The sequence below is a fragment of the Vigna unguiculata genome, chromosome 5 (genome assembly GCF_037176805.1).
Source record: "Vigna unguiculata cultivar grain cowpea cultivar isolate G323 ecotype 2 chromosome 5, ASM3717680v1, whole genome shotgun sequence".
In the NCBI taxonomy this organism is placed as follows: Eukaryota; Viridiplantae; Streptophyta; class Magnoliopsida; order Fabales; family Fabaceae; genus Vigna; species Vigna unguiculata.
This window is the reverse complement of record NC_140796.1, coordinates 6,532,856-6,548,705: the sequence shown is the minus strand read 5'-3', so window position 1 is coordinate 6,548,705 and position 15,850 is coordinate 6,532,856. Positions and strand designations below refer to the sequence as shown.

The window sequence follows — 15,850 nt, the reverse complement described above, 5'->3', positions numbered from 1 at the left end:
CTTTGACAATGCCCAATGCTTCAAAATAAGACCAAAAATCTGGGTCAATCCCTTTAACTACATGAATCTCACCCCCAACGTATTTAAGTCCCTTATTCCTTTCGAACCTACCCATATGATGAAAAGCAACTGCAAACCCCATTTTTAGCCTTACATTTTCAATCAATAGACAAACTAAACAAATAGAACCATACACGAACCAAAAAATGCAACCAAACCAAACCAAGAATAAAAAAAAAACATGAAGGAACGAACTAACCTTAGGTCGCGATTCTACTCTTCAATACTTTAATCCCTTACATCAAGCACCCGATTCTACTCTTCAATGCTTTAATCCCTATCCTCAAGCTCCCGATTGCTGTGTAGTAGTTTAATCCCTTCCCTCAAGCTCTCGATTGGTCTTTGCAATGCTTTCGTTCAAACAAAATTACTCTCCCACCGAACAAATGACCTTTCCCTTTCTTTTTAATTTGAACAACCACCTTCTTTTTAATTTGGACACGTTTAATGCTTTTCGTTTTACTTAATTGAAGCTCCTCTTTAATTAGCAAGTGAAGAAACATAGATGATTTACACAGCTTAAAACGGGATCCATACGCGGCAGTCTGTTTACCAGGTGTCAAACAAAACTAATGACGTCCAAAAATGAGGACTATTTCCAATCGTTTCAAAATATAAGGGACTAAATTGGAGCAAACGGTAGTTAGAAGACTAAAAACAAAATCGCATAATACTTGAGGGACGAAAAACATAATTAACCCTATTTTTTACGATTAGTTGCACACCAAATAATTTTGACCATCATTTCTTAAGTTAAATTGAACTGTATGCATAAGAGTTACACATAAAATCTTTTACATCAATAAGATATATGTCAATATTAACATAAAGTCAAATTGTTGTAAACACAACTAAAAAAAATATTTTTGTGAGCAATGATAACATCTACTTAGAAATCAAGTCTAATTAAGGTTATTTTGATAATTCACAACTAATTGAATTTGTTTTCATTTTAATTAAAATGTAGGAAATCGTCTTAGACACGACATGCACATAAACATATAAGACTATAAATATTGGACCAAATCACATTAATGATAACATTAAATGTAATTGAATAGCTTAATAGAAGCAATTTCACGACTATGAGATAGTTTGGTACTAAACTTATGGAGCACATCTCTAATTTTTTTTATGGTTGACTCGAATGGTAAGTGGTACAATATAATTTTGAGTTGGCTTGCATTGACTTTTTAATCAAAATTAGTATTTTGTTAAACTCAACTACCTTCTTTAATGATAATAATTTTTATCCTCCGTTTTCTTAAATAAATACTCGTTTGCGTTTTACTCAATTTTAAAATATTTCAATCAGAGAATTTTGTTATAATTACTATTTAGTTTAGCTTCGTATTTTGTATTTAAAAGTTTATTCTTCTATACTCCGTGTTTATTTATTTATTTTTTCACAATATACTATTTTACCTACTATTTTTTCTAATTGGTGTTTCCTTCCATGTTTTGAAACTTGGTCGAGGTTGATTTTCAATTTATTTTAGAGTACTAGAAAACAAATTATAATAAGCACAGAACCTTTTTCAAATAAAAGTTAAACATAAATATACGTTTTACTTTCTATAAATATAATTTATTAAAACATTGTAAAAATATAATCAATTTGGTTCATGTTGTTTAGATATAAATAATCTCATTTTGGTTAAAAGCTAAAATAAAAAACAATTTAAATATGTTATTTTTTTATGAAAATTTCAAAATATTTTTTAGGGTTAAATATGATTTTGGTCTCTTAAGTGAATTTTGGAATTAATTCATTTAGAAACTTTTGACCAATTTAGTCTTTTATCTTTCAAATTACGTGAATTTAATCATTTTAATCAAATTTTGTTAAGTTTATTTGACATTTCAAGCGTGTTTCATAATAGTATTTGACTTAACATTAAAACAAAAATGTGTTAAATAGTATAAACAACTCAAATCCAGTCCTAAGATGCGTACGAAATATCAAATAAACCTAACAAAATTTAAATAAAATGACTAAATACATGTATTTCAAAAGATGAATGACTAAATTGGTCTAAAGTTTCAAGATGGGCTAATTTAAGAATTCACTGAAAGTTAAGGGACAAAAACATATTTAACCATATTTTTTAAAAATAAATTACGATGAAATTCCGAATTTCAAAATAGTTTTAAAACAGATAATATCTTTATGTATAATTCAGAATTCTAAAACAAGATAATAAATATTTAACTATGTCACCAAGTTGTCAACTACTAACAATATTGATAATAGAAAATAAAAAGAAAACATTTTACCTCTCTTATTTCTTCTTCTTTGAACGTATTATGTAGAAGAATCACTTGTTTCATTCCACTTCCCAATATCATCACCTCACAATGATATTGGTAGAACTTAAATTCTCAACAAAGTCTATACACAAAAGGAAAGCATAATCTATTAAAAATGGATAAATTTTTATTTTTTTATTTTCTCTTTGAACTTTAGTTGTTAATTGATTCATTGTTGACTTTTATTCTCTTATGTGTGTGTTGTGAATGTGATTTTGTGGTTGATTTTCACCAATTTTCTTCTTATACGTGCTTAAACATTTTATGAGATTATTTAGTTTTTCTTATACATTTAATTATTACAATAAACTCAATTTTTTATGACAAATAAACAGAACAATGTAACATTGTGAATACGCAAAACACGGTTTTGAATAATAAAGACATTTAGTAGCATCGAGTACTTTGAAAAAATTTTCAAAGTCATAAAAAATCATAAAAGTCTTAATTTTAATTTTCAAAGGAAGTTTCAATGTTTTCATTGTTTTCCATTTTCACCGGACAAAGAAAAGAAACGAATGTTGTAAGAACATGATTAGATCACAGTAACCATTTTTCTTTTTCTCCGAAGTGAATCCAGCGTCCACTCTTTTCTCCTTTATCTGCTGTGGAAAGTGTAATTCAGAGTGGCGGGCAAAATAACAACACTGCCACGGTTTTTGTTTTCACCAAATCTCTTTGCCAGCAATGCAAGCAAGCAACGTGCTTTGAGATTGACGCAACACCTTCACCATCATCGTCATCATTCTCCTCGGTTATGTAGCGTCCTTCGCGCGCAAAAGTTTCTCGTAATTGTGCAATCAGATCTGACTCGCTTTCTGACTGCAACAGAGGTGATTAATTGATCTGATTCATTTCGGCTTTTTTGCTTCTTCCCGGAAGCTGATTGTTGGATTTTCCCAGGATGTAGGGCTCTTTTAATGATGGGAGATTCTCAAGTTTTGATTTTGATGACTTTTGTTACGTGGGGTTTTTTGCTTGATTCTGTTGTCGTTGTTGTACTTAATGATGTGCTGTTGTTTGTTAAAGCGGTGGTTATTTGGGTTTGAACTTTTTAGTTGTTGGATTTCAAATCTGTAGAGGATTGGGAATTGGAAATGAATCTACTCCTGTTGCCATGCATGACAATAGTGTGAGCTTTTATTGTTGTAATTTTGATTTTTGTCGATTTTGGTGACAGGAAGGTTAAGATTTATTGAAGTATTGGATATGTTTGTACTGTAGTACACGCCGAATTTATGAGCTTTGTATGTGAGCCGTTGGATTTAGCATTTATAAGCCTTCTTTTTGGCAGTTGACTATCCTCGTTTATGTGTTTCAGTGTATGAAAACCCCAGTTTAGCTGCCCAAAAGTGATGAAAATTAAGAGCTTCTGGTTGGGTGTTATAGTACTTGTATAATTTTTATGACTGAAATTAATAATTAGAATGTTGGAGATGTGACCCTGGAGCCCATGCTGTGTGCACAAAAGTTAAGGAGACCTCCTTTGCAAGTTGCAGCAGATAAATCCCATTGCTATGTTTCCGAACATAATTTAGAAGTATGAGCTTAAACACAATGAATTCTGTAAGAAATAAATGGAGTTTTCATGCCTGCTCTGTGTTAATGTGTGTCAGGAGTGGAGCGGGTTACATTTTGACAATGTCATGCATACGTGGTAATAATATATAAGCATGGTGCTGGTTACCTTTTGAAGAAATTATAAAACATTCTAGACTGCACTCTCTGAAAACAATATAGATGTAGAACTTTAGCAATGATATTCATTAGCAACTTCATTTGAGCTTTGAGTGCTTAATGCTTCTGGTGGAAATCCACTAGTATTGTTGAAGATGATAAGTTCTAGCCCATGTTTCTCCCTTTTTTATTTGCTCAATAATGTCCTCTACCTTGGTGCTATGGTTGGAGTTGTCATCATGTGGCGTAAAGGTCACAAGTTTGACTTGTGGCAAGACCTTTATTGCTGATGAAAGAAAAGGACCCATTCAGAGGATGTGATCCCTCCTAAAAACACAGTTAATAGTCGGAGCTTCATTGCACAAAGCTGTGCCTTAATAGTCCTTTACAATTTATTAAGAAAAGTAGAAATTATTTCTGTTTGGGTACCCTTTCCATTGTCCCCCAAGATGTTGGTTTGCTTTTCTTACAGTTTGACATTTTTTTCTAACTATTTTAATTTTGTTCTGCAGAATCATACATATCGATCCTATAATACAATAGCACAAATTCAATGAAGGGTATAATTTCACCTGTGCAAAATGCTATGCCATCTCCAACTTTTCTTTGGAGGTTCAAGGTCTGTCTATCTTACAAAATTTGCATAAGTTCAGTGGTCGAGATCACTCTGTTCAGGGGGATTTGTTTTTTCTATCTGAAGAGGGACTGGGAAGGTCCTTTAAGCTGGAGTATTGTTTTAATGGTTCATAGGTTTGAAAGAAAGCTGACAAAATGTAATACTGATACATAATAATTAAGAACAAAGTGGAAAAAGGAAACATGCATCACTTTTATGATAACTGTAGTAATGGGATTGCTAACAAGTTTCTTTATATTTATCTGGTATTTGTTCATATTGGACCTTCTTGGATCTCTCCAAGTTCAGCAGGGATATATATAATGTTTTCTCCTCCTCACTTTGCAATTTATTTATCATGCTGGTGATAATTAATATATGCACAGCTTTGATTACAATTTCTGATTGTGGAAAATTTGCTGATGTATGTTTTTGTTTGCAAACTTGTACCTTACTATAATTTGTGTCATTCTGGTGTTCCTTCGTTATGTTAGAAGAATTAAATTTTGAAAATATATGAAGAAATTCTTTTGTGTAGATTGTAATTTGAGGTTTGTGGAAGTGTCTGTCAGTTTAACTGTATTCCTATCATTGTTAGATATCTTTCTTTAATTTCTCAGTTTTTTTTTTTTTTTTTTACTTGTACTGTATATGAACTTCTGTTCATCTATGTATATATTTTTTCAGGTGACACTCTTTCTTATATGGGGCCTTACTTGCTGCAAGGTCGGAACCTGTCTTCCCACTTTTATAATATATAAAATTGTCCATGGATGCCAATGAGCATGTATTGAGTAGACCTCTTATAATTTCCTTACCTATTCCATGCCTAATATTTGCCTTTTCCTGGTCTTACATCAGATTAGTTGGGATTCTGTCATGAGAATGGATGCAAATTTGAGAGATCTATTCTTATATGAAGCATTTTTATATTACAATCCTCTCCTTCTTGTGGTCAGTTGGGGGTTTAATTCTCCTGTATATGTTTTACATTCTTCACAGTTTTTATGGAACTTTACTTGATGCTTTTGTTGTTTTTTCACTGTTATACAGACTATGATGGTTTGGCTTTGGGGAGTAAATTTGTGGGTATTTCTACAATCCACTGTAAGCTATACCAAGGTCTTTGATCTTGATCAAAACCACCTTACTCACAAAGAGACGTGGAAGGTAGTCAAGTTCTTTGCTTAGCCTTCATTCTAGAGAAAACAATGATTCATGATTTTTAAAATCAATATTTCAACCATATTCGTATGTCATTCTTTGAAACACATACTGGTAATCAAAGTAATAAATGCTTATGCACTTAAAAGCCAAATTAGCCTTTGTATGGGTTGTCAGCAGTAAAAGATAAGACAGGATTTGTAGAGGGACAGTAGAAAAAGTCAAAGGTAGAGAGGAGAGAGAAAGAGGATGTTGGTAGAAACAAACTTTGCTCTAGGCATACAATTGAATTAATACTAAAGGGCAAGTGAATGTCTCCATTACAAAACAAAAATATTCCTCAGCATTGTTAGCACCTCAGAAAAAATAAACAGTCAACTATGTCTAACATATCTGCAATAAGAAATGAATTAAATGTGGACTTTACTAACATGAATAAATTGGATGCGGAGACAAATTGTTCTACAAATTAGCTTATACATAGACACTTTTTGCTTTTGGAGAGATGTAATTAGTTTATACTGCATATTTTCTTCTCCCTAAATGTTTATAGAGAAATTTGTGCAAACAAACTGATTTTGTAGCCCAGTCTCTAACCCATGTATCTGCATGAACTTTAATTTTTTTGTTGGGAGTGTAGCTTTTGGATGTTGTGTCAGTAACATGGATTGCTGCTGCTACTATGTAGATCCATTATCCATGTTTTATGTATTAACTTCAACTGTTAATATTATTTTCAGTGTAGCACTTGGATGACAATCATTGTTCCTACTAGCATGACTGCTTACCTTTATCTCTATTCTCATGGGGAAGTATCGCTGGCTGCATCTCAACCAGTTTAGTATCTGTTTCTCTCTCCTCTCTCACCAATAGTTGAATGTGACTGCTTTGAATTTGATATTATTTGCTTGTTTTCATATACATTTTTTCATTATGTTAAACATATATGTAGTTGTAATTTTTCATGTTTGTGTAGTTATGGAAGCTGATGCCTTAATTTTTTTTCCTAAGGCCAGGACTAACTCTTTCTGCCAGGAAATGAATTGCTTCCTGTGATCCTTTCTATGAGAAGCATTTTGGCTAACACTTATTCTGATCACATACTTATATTATATTGCAGGTGCTTCTCTACATTCTTGTTGCAGTAATCTTGATCTTTCCCTTTGATATTTTCTATTTGTCCTCTCGATACTTCTTTTTGAGGACATTATTTCGAATAGCTCTCCCTTTGCAGGTAAGATTTTTGACTGTCATGCTTGTCAAGGAAGTTTTGAGTGTTGGTCAGCATTTGGTTCCTTTTACAAAGCACCTGAAACATCCAATAATTTTTGTGTTTTTAGTTTGTTGTTGTGAATTTACAAATCTGAGAGCTAGTGGTTTGATTCAATGGTTTTAATAATTTTTGTTGTTAATTTTACTAGTTTCTATAAGTTCGTTGGTTGGTTTTCTCATGTCTGACCTTTATAAAATTTATGGCTTATGAATAATGGTTCTTTTCTTCTTACAGCCAATTACGTTTCCAGACTTTTTCGTGGCCGATATTTTGACCTCCATGGCAAAGGTACAGTACATAGCTTAATAACGTATTTCCTGGTGCATTCTTCTATCTTGATGATCGCCTTACCTATTTAATCATTTATTTGGAAAAAAGGGTTTGGTGCTGTTATATTTACCAATGTTTTTTATTATGTTAATGCTTATAATTATTGTTTTTCTAGTTGTTGCTCCTAATTGTGCATTGCATGCAGGTGTTTTCAGATTTGGAACGTTCAGTTTGCAGAATGGTAAACAGACAGGTATGCTTTACCAAATCCTCTTTTTCTTTATATTGCTTGTAACTAGTCGATCTCTATAGTTCTTCTGTTTTTCAGAGTCCTAGTTGAAATTGAAATAATAACAGTATTTTAATATTGTGGCAAGGAAATTACACGCAGAATGCTTATCATTAGATCGTTTTGAAGCATTAATCTTAATGATTTTATTAGACCGTTTTGAAGCATTAAACTTGATGATTATAGATCATTTTGAAGCACTAAACTTGATGACTTTGTTAGACCATTTTGAAGCATTAAACGTGATGACTATTAGATCGTTTTGAAGCATTAAACTCAATGACTTTGTTAGACCGTTTTGAAGTATTCAACTAAAAACTTCATACCCTTACTTTGCATACACACTTCATTTTGGTCATTGATCTTCTATTATGTTTATAATCTTCTCATTTGCATTTAGATCCTTTTGATACAATTGGTGCCAAGCTGAGTAGCATTGTATTTTTCATAATATGCAGGTCGCCACAATTGCTTGGCTTGAAGCTGATTCAGTTTGTGGTAGCCATTCAGTTGCGATACCAATGTGCCTTGTTCTTCCTTATTTATGGCGTTTATTGCAATGTCTGCGCCAGTACAGAGATACCAAAGAAAAAAATTGTCTCTTCAATGGTAATTGCTTTTGGTAACTTTATCCTTGCCTCCTGAAAGTGTAAGATGCCCCAGTTGAGTGGTTGTCCTGATGGTGCAAACGCTCGTCATCTTAAGGCACAAAAATCAATCTTTGTCTTGCTTATTTAAAATAATGTCTGTGATGATTGCATTGTTTGATATCCTAGTATTCTAACACCATTTTACATTTTGTTTTCCAGCTTTGAAATATTCAACATCAGTCCCAGTCATTTTTCTTTCAGCCCTTAAATACCATGTTCTCCATGAGAAATGGGAAACTCTTTATCGGCCACTCTGGCTTCTCTCTAGTGTCATTAATTCCCTTTATTCGTTTTACTGGGATATAACCAGAGATTGGGATTTAAGGTACCGAATCTATCATCTTTCCCTTTCATATTGATAATACCAGGCCTCACAATTTTCTCAGATGGAAATGTTTCTTTTACCAAATTTAATTTTAAACCTAATGAATACAAAATATACTAAAGGTTCGACTCAAGGTATCCATAATGCAGCCATTTTTTTTATTCCTCACTAGGACAGGTGCTTAACTTTAGTGTTCAATTGTACCTTCAATAGGGTCTATGGGCTAGTTTTACGCATCATTCTACTTTTTATGTTAAGTAACCACACTGATTTCACTTTATATTGACTTTTTTTTTTTATCTTTTTTCCTTTGTCTGACAGTGGATTTTCTCGCATATTCAAGTTCAACAAATCAAGTGTAGTCTCCAACATGTTCTATGGTCGACAATGGGTAAGAAGCTGAAGCATCTTACCATTTTAGAACAAAGATGCAAGACATTTTTCATTTGATCTGACAAATCTAGTTTCTGAGCTGCAGATATACTTCTGGGTGATTGGAAGCAACTTCGTTCTGCGCTGCTCATGGACATACAAATTATCTGCTCATCTCCGCCATAACTACCTGACAGTGTTTGCTATCACTCTTCTGGAGATGTTACGTCGCTTCCAGTGGATATTTTTTAGAGTTGAAAACGAATGGAACAAGATCACACGATCTGGTGTTCAACTCACTGAAATTCCGAGGGAGGAGGAGAAATTGCTAGGTTCCAACATTCATGATGTATAGAAAATCTCAGTCAACCAATTTTTGCCAATATCTTCATATCAGCAACAGGTCTAATTCAATTTTTAAGCTAATATTAGTTCTAATCCCAAAAGCATTTTTCTTCATGTGTTCCTGGTCCACCAACATGAGGGAGCTTTCAACATGCATATGCATGGTTGTCTGAGAATAGTTAATTCCATTGCTGAAGCAGCCCCGGTCGTTCCTTCTGTAAGTTGTATCAGTAGCTTTCTTCTGAAATGGGAATAGATTCTGTCACTCACTCAGCAGTTCAATGTATATGAAGGAGCAAGGCTACAGTTGCATGCATAATTGAAGAGATTCTTAAATGAATATATTCACTTATACATGAAGAGCTGCAAGAAGTTGTACTTAAGAACAATGGTGGCCACAATGGATGTTGCATTCATTTTCCCTTTCTTTTTTGTCGTGGTTCTTTAAATAGATCAGCATTTGTAACGAGAATGGACACAAAAGATATGTTTATTTGCTACACTCAATCAAATCAGGATACACTTCTAATACAAAGACTTAACACAGTTTTCATTTTTCTTTTGTTCCATAACAAATTTCGGTGCTTTTATTTAAAATTAGAGATATTTGATCTTTATTGTAGAAAATCTGGAATTATGGTGTAACAGAAGCCACTGACAACAAAATAATAGTAATAGTATGTATTGGATAAAATTGGTATGAAGAGTATAATGAATCTGCTTACAAGTATGGTATGTTCATAAAGGATTTACAGAGACTAAGATCTCAATCCAGTACAAGAAGTAAATTTCACAGAACTATCAACCAGGACCAAGGTGACAGGTGTTAGGATCACAGAACCTGATTTGATTAACAAAAGAGATTTAGAAAGAGAAAATACAGGAGGCATAGAGAGAAGATGAGCACAGAATTTCCAGATTGAAACATACCAAACAGAAAAATTTAGAACATTTAGTCTTTTACAAATACATTATCTCTCTTAAGTCTCTTGTTTTTCCTATGTCCTTTTCTATATGGAACTTGAAATTTTGGTGAAATTTTCCTTCCAATTTGAGCCAAAATTGATTTTTTTTAAATGGGTGAACCAAAAATTTCTATTTTGAAATGGAAAGACCAAAATTATAAATGAAATAAAACAGGAGATTAAAAGTATACTAAATCTGAATAAAGGTTGCATCTAAGTTTGAGGTGTTGACTGTAGCAGGCTCAGGAATGAAATACGAATAGGTAAATGAATCTCACAGAAATAACTGGAGCAATTAATTGTAACAGTGTCAAAATAAATAGACATATAACAAGGTAGTTACTCAACAATCCCATCCTTTAAAATTTGTGGTGAATTGAGGATTGTGCAATAGCATATTGTTTTTATCAAATTAAAGTGAACTAATGATGGTTAATGATGCGTTTTTTTTTTTCAAGATAAATTCATATCAAAATTTGAGAAGAAATTACATCATCCATTTTCTTGAACATATTATTAACAAGAGTTTAATTTCTATTAAGATAAAGAGACTGTTAAAACTAAAACCTGATACAAATTTGTATGTTAAAACTAAAACCTGTTGCAACAACCAAGTCTTCAACCACATAAATGCAGAAGATTTTCTACATTCGAATTATGACTGATATAAATCAAATACTATGTTCTGTAAATACTCTGTTATGTTCTGCATATACTCTGTTTTTTTCTACTTTGTTCCACAAAACCTCCAATGTCTCCTTCTCCACCATGTTGAAGTCCACCATCCTTTTCACTTCCTTTCCTTTCCTCACCCTCTCCACTCGCTTCTTCTCTCGTACTCGCAAATCCCTCCCCATCCCTTCTACCTTCGACGACGCCGTTTCCTTCTTCCACCGCATGCTCCATCTCCATCCCACACCCCGAATCAGCTCTTTCAACAGGATTCTCTCATCAATCATGAAGACCAAACGCTACTCCTCCGTCGTTTCACTCTGTTCCCAGTTAGACTCAACGGGCATCCCTAAACCCTCTCTTGTCACTCTCAGCATCTTCATAAACTCCCTTTCACACTTGGGCCAAATGGGCCTCGCCTTCTCTGTCATGGGGAAAATCATCAAAAGGGGTTATGAGGTCGACCCATTAACCCTCACTACCCTTATGAAAGGATTGTGCCTCAAAGGTAGAATCTTTGAGGCACTGGACTTGCATGACCATGCTGTGTCCAAAGGGTTCTCCTTTGATGAGGTTTGTTATGGCACTTTGATCAATGGGTTGTGCAAAGTGGGCAAAACAAAGGGTGCCATTGAGTTATTGAGGAAAATGGAGAGGTTTGGATATAAGCCTAATTTGATAATGTATAATATGGTTGTTGATGGTTTGTGCAAAGAGGGACTTGTTACTGAAGCTTGTGGGTTGTGTTCTGAGATGGTTGGCAAAGGAATTTGTCTTGATATTTTCACTTACAATTCTCTTATTCATGGTATGTGTGGGGCTGGTCGGTTTCAGGGAGCGGTTAGGTTGTTGAATGAGATGGTAATGCAAGAGAACAGAGACATTTGGCCGGATGTTTATACCTTCAATATATTGGTTGATGGGTTGTGTAAGTTGGGGATGGTCGCGGGGGCGAGGATTGTGTTTGGTGTGATGATTAAAAGAGGGTTGGAGCCTGATGTTGTTAGTTACAATGCTTTGATGAATGGTTTTTGTTTGAAGGGTTGTGTGAGTAAGGCCAAAGAGGTGTTTGATAGAATGGTTGAAAGAGGTATATCACCGAATGTTGTTAGCTATTGTACCTTGATTAATGGGTACTTTAAGGTTAAGATGATCGATGAGGCCATGATGCTGTTAACAGAGATGCAGAAGAGGAATTTGGTTCCAGATACCGCGACATATAATTGCCTTTTTGATGGTTTGTCGAAATCTAGGAGAGTCTTGTTTGAGTGTGATCCGGTAGAGGTGATGCGTGTGAGTGGTCAAGCACCAGATTTGATCACTTACAATGTGTTGTTAGATGATTATCTCAAACGCCAGTGTCTTGATAAGGGGAATGCGCTTCAGCACATTGTTGACATGGGAATTTCTCCAAATATTCGTACGTATAACATACTTATAGATGGTCTTTGCAAACGTGGAAGATTAGACGCAGCTAAAGAGATTTTTCAACTTTGTTCTGTGAAAGGCTGTGGTCCAAATATCCGGACTTATAATATTATGATCAATGGGCTTTGTAGAGAGGGATTGTTTGATGAAGCAGAGGCCTTACTTTTGGAAATGATAGATAATGGTTGCCCTCCTAATGCTGTAACTTTCGATCCCTTAGTTCGTGCTCTACTAGCAAAATAATAGGATTTGTTAGGACCATCAAGATTTTTTACGATACAAACAGCTTCTGGGAGCCTTGTCTCTAGAAAAATGACATGACAAGGTTAGATACTTCAGTGCTAACTAATGTTATTTATATACTGTTCACAGCTGAACACGTCTATTAGAACAAAGTAAAAGAAAGAAACAAGCATCCATTTTATGATAACTGTAGTAATGGCATTGCTAGCAAGTTTCTTTATATATATTTGGTCTTTGTTCATTGTAGACTTAACTATATGTTATGTTATCTTGGATCTCTCCAACTTCAGCTGCCATATATATAATGCTTTCTCCTCCTCACTATGCAATTTATATATATCATGCTGGTGCTTATTGATATACGCACAGCTTTCATTTTAATTCCTGATTGTGGAAAATCTACTGCTGTATGTTATTGTAACTTTTGCTTTATTCTAATGCTCCTCCTTGGTAATGTTTGAAGAATTAAGTTTTGAAAATATATGAAATTATTTTGGCAGATTGTAATTTTATGTTTATGGAAGTGTATGTCAGTTTAACTGTATTCCTATCATAATTGAAAGTCTTTCTTTAATTTCTCTGTTTTTTGTTTTACTTGAACTGTCTATGAACTTCTGTCCACGTATGTGTACATTTTTTCAGGTGACATTCTCTTTTATATGGGGCTTTACCTCCTACAAGGTCAGAACCTGTCTTTTCACTTTATAATATCTATAGTTGTCCAATGAGCATCTATCGAGAAGACCTCTTATAATTTCCTTACCTATTCCATACCTAATATTTGCCTTTTCCTGGTCGTACATCAGATTACTTGGGATTCTGTAATGAGAATGGATGCAAATTTGCGTGATCTGTTTATATATGAAGCATTTTTGTGTTAATATCTTCTCCTTGTGGTGAGTTGGAGGTTTAATTCTCCTGTATGTTTTACATTGTTCACAATTTTTATGGAACTTTGCTTGATGGTTTTTGTTGTTACTTCACTGAATACAGACTATGATGGTTTGGCTTTGGGATGTAAATATGTGGGTATTTCTACTATCCACTGTAAGCTATGCCAAGGTCTTTGATCTTGATCAAAACCACCTTACTCACAAAGAGATATGGAAGATGGTCAGGTTCTTTGCTCAGCCCTCATTTTAGAGAAGCATTATTCAATGCTGGAAAGTTGTTTGGTGTTTTTCTTGATTCATGATTTTTAAAATCAGCATTTCAACCATAGGTTTGTCTTTATCTGGTTCTTTGAAACCTACTGGTAATCAAAGTAATAAGTGCTTATGGACTTAAAAGCCAAATTAACCTTTGTATGGGGTGTCAACAGTAAAATATAAAACAGAATTTGTAGAGGGACAGTAGAAGGAGTCGAAGGTGGAAAGGGGAGAGAAAGAGGATGTTGGTAGAAACACACTTTGCTCTAGGCATACAATTGCATTCATACTAAATTGCAAGTTCATATCTCCATTCCAAATCAATAACATTTTCCCAGCAATCCAACATTGTAAACATGTCAGATAGAATACACAGTCAACCATGCCTAACATATCAGAAACCCCCACAAGATGATGCATCCGTATTTCTTTGTGCCAATCATTTGAATGGAAAACCCTGCTGCCAAGACCTTTTAGATGAACTCTGCATTCTGGAAACTAATCTTTAGATTTTACGAAGGGTTTGCAAAGTATATTCAGTCTCTCTTATAAGTTCATCTTAATGTCCATCTGCTTTATTATATTTTATTGTACTTACTGATTATACCATCCTAGTCACATTAAAGAGAGATATTGAGCCTTTTTGGTGAACCAGTATAGAAGACATGAATTTACCATTTAATTCATATGAATTAAACATGGACTTCATTAACGTGAATAAATTGAACGCGAAGTTATGTTGTTCTACAAATTAGTTTATATATGAACAACTCTTGGCTTTTGGAGATGCGTATTTATTCTGACATCATATTGTCTTCTCCCTAAATGTTTATTGAGAAATTTATCCAAACAAAGTGACTCCTAGCCCCACCTCTCCATTCCGTGTTTCTGCATTAACTTTTGTTGTACAGCATTTTACTACCAGAAAAGGTTGAGATTGCCATTGGTTGTAATATGTCTTATCTGCCTAATATCACCATGAGATCTTTGCTCAATCCATTGCTGATAAAATCGGCAATGGTTCTTCCTGAAACCCCGTTTCAAATTTGAAATGATATTGTACAGAATTTTAAATCCCTTTTGAAAATTCTACCAAAAGAAGTAAACAAAGTTTGGGCACAACAGATGATTTGGTTGAGCTGGTTGATGTAAAATCTTCACGACATTGCTACCAGGCTCTTGTGGCAATACCAATTGCTAGTGAGTATTTCTCCTTCTTAGGGAATTTATATATTTATCTATTGGAATAACTTGTTCACCGTTTCTTCTATTATAATCAGGTATAAATGGTGTGTTTGATGTCATTCCAAGATCCAAGGGTGGGTCTCCATGCATTCCTTGGCCGGTTTAATCGGGTATATATTACCACTCAATATATCAATAATTTGTTGTGATGCATATCTTTTATTTATCTGTCAAGTCCATAGTTCAATAGATCAAGATCTGTAAATTTTTCTACTTGGGCCATTCTTCTCTTAGTGTTTGTTGAATTAGTTCTTGGATCGTTCTACCATGGCTGTCGAGTAGCTAGGCTTGGGTAACCATAAACATTATTCAATAACTCCACATTCTATTTATGGAAATAAATTTAAAATTTTCATTAGTTGTATCTCTTGGTTCGGCTTGGATAGACTATTACAACAACTGATACACTGTAGCTTATATGTCTGAAAAACATATACATGCATGTTCCAAATAAACTTTTAGTTGATATTAAAATGGTTTATTTGGTGTTTAGTACAAAAGTTGCAAAAGGAGTAGTGTTACTAAGAATTAGTTATATTCTTTGAGAACCATTCATGAACTATCAACTAAGAATTATCTGGTTAATATATTCTGTATATGTGTATAAAACTTAGTATATATTATGCTTATCTAAAACCCAGAAAATAACTAATAGACTGTGTTCCTTCTTATTAACATAGCGAATCAGAAATCTAGAAAATATTATATTATTTTTATAGCCACCTATAAAACAATAGGCAGAGGATGAATGAGTTGGGACAGAACTAAATTGTGTGACTCAGTATTTGGTTTTTGTTG

General features: G+C 33.7%; 2 protein-coding genes across 7 annotated transcripts; both read left to right on the top strand.

Annotated features, from left to right (window-relative positions):
* Positions 1 to 2,846: 2,846 nt before the first annotated feature.
* LOC114185736 (uncharacterized) lies at positions 2,847 to 9,908 on the top strand. Of its 2 annotated transcripts, none has more exons than XM_085674009.1 (13): positions 2,847 to 3,201; positions 4,557 to 4,666; positions 5,351 to 5,389; positions 5,525 to 5,617; positions 5,717 to 5,833; positions 6,568 to 6,663; positions 6,948 to 7,061; positions 7,335 to 7,388; positions 7,576 to 7,623; positions 8,118 to 8,268; positions 8,469 to 8,634; positions 8,956 to 9,025; positions 9,113 to 9,908. In XM_085674009.1, exons 2-13 carry the CDS (start codon positions 4,601 to 4,603, stop codon positions 9,359 to 9,361), a joined length of 1,263 nt encoding a protein of 420 aa, XP_085530135.1. In that variant the 5' UTR covers positions 2,847 to 3,201; positions 4,557 to 4,600; the 3' UTR covers positions 9,362 to 9,908. The 2 variants fall into 2 exon arrangements, with proteins under 2 accessions (XP_085530135.1, XP_027929422.1); XM_028073621.2 differs by having other exon boundaries at positions 2,847 to 3,203; positions 4,560 to 4,666.
* Positions 9,909 to 10,955: 1,047 nt separating this feature from the next.
* LOC114186366 (uncharacterized) lies at positions 10,956 to 15,416 on the top strand. Of its 5 annotated transcripts, none has more exons than XM_085672878.1 (6): positions 10,956 to 12,741; positions 13,302 to 13,340; positions 13,466 to 13,555; positions 13,653 to 13,772; positions 14,933 to 15,007; positions 15,088 to 15,416. In XM_085672878.1, the coding sequence occupies exon 1, from the start codon at positions 10,974 to 10,976 to the stop codon at positions 12,657 to 12,659; it is 1,686 nt and encodes a 561-aa protein (XP_085529004.1). In that variant the 5' UTR covers positions 10,956 to 10,973; the 3' UTR covers positions 12,660 to 12,741; positions 13,302 to 13,340; positions 13,466 to 13,555; positions 13,653 to 13,772; positions 14,933 to 15,007; positions 15,088 to 15,416. The 5 variants fall into 5 exon arrangements, with proteins under 5 accessions (XP_085529004.1, XP_027930235.1, XP_085529003.1 ...); XM_028074434.2 differs by having other exon boundaries at positions 14,873 to 15,007; XM_085672877.1 differs by having other exon boundaries at positions 13,653 to 13,777.
* Positions 15,417 to 15,850: the final 434 nt, after the last annotated feature.

Coding starts and splice junctions, on each gene's coding strand:
- LOC114185736 (XM_085674009.1), top strand. CDS start 4,601: ATGAAGGGTATAATTTCACCTGTGCAAAATGCTATGCCATCTCCAACT. Junction 5,834..6,567: donor CTCACAAAGAGACGTGGAAG/GTAGTCAAGTTC, acceptor TATTATTTTCAG/TGTAGCACTTGGATGACAAT. Junction 8,269..8,468: donor AAAAAATTGTCTCTTCAATG/GTAATTGCTTTT, acceptor TTTGTTTTCCAG/CTTTGAAATATTCAACATCA.
- LOC114186366 (XM_085672878.1), top strand. CDS start 10,974: ATGACTGATATAAATCAAATACTATGTTCTGTAAATACTCTGTTATGT.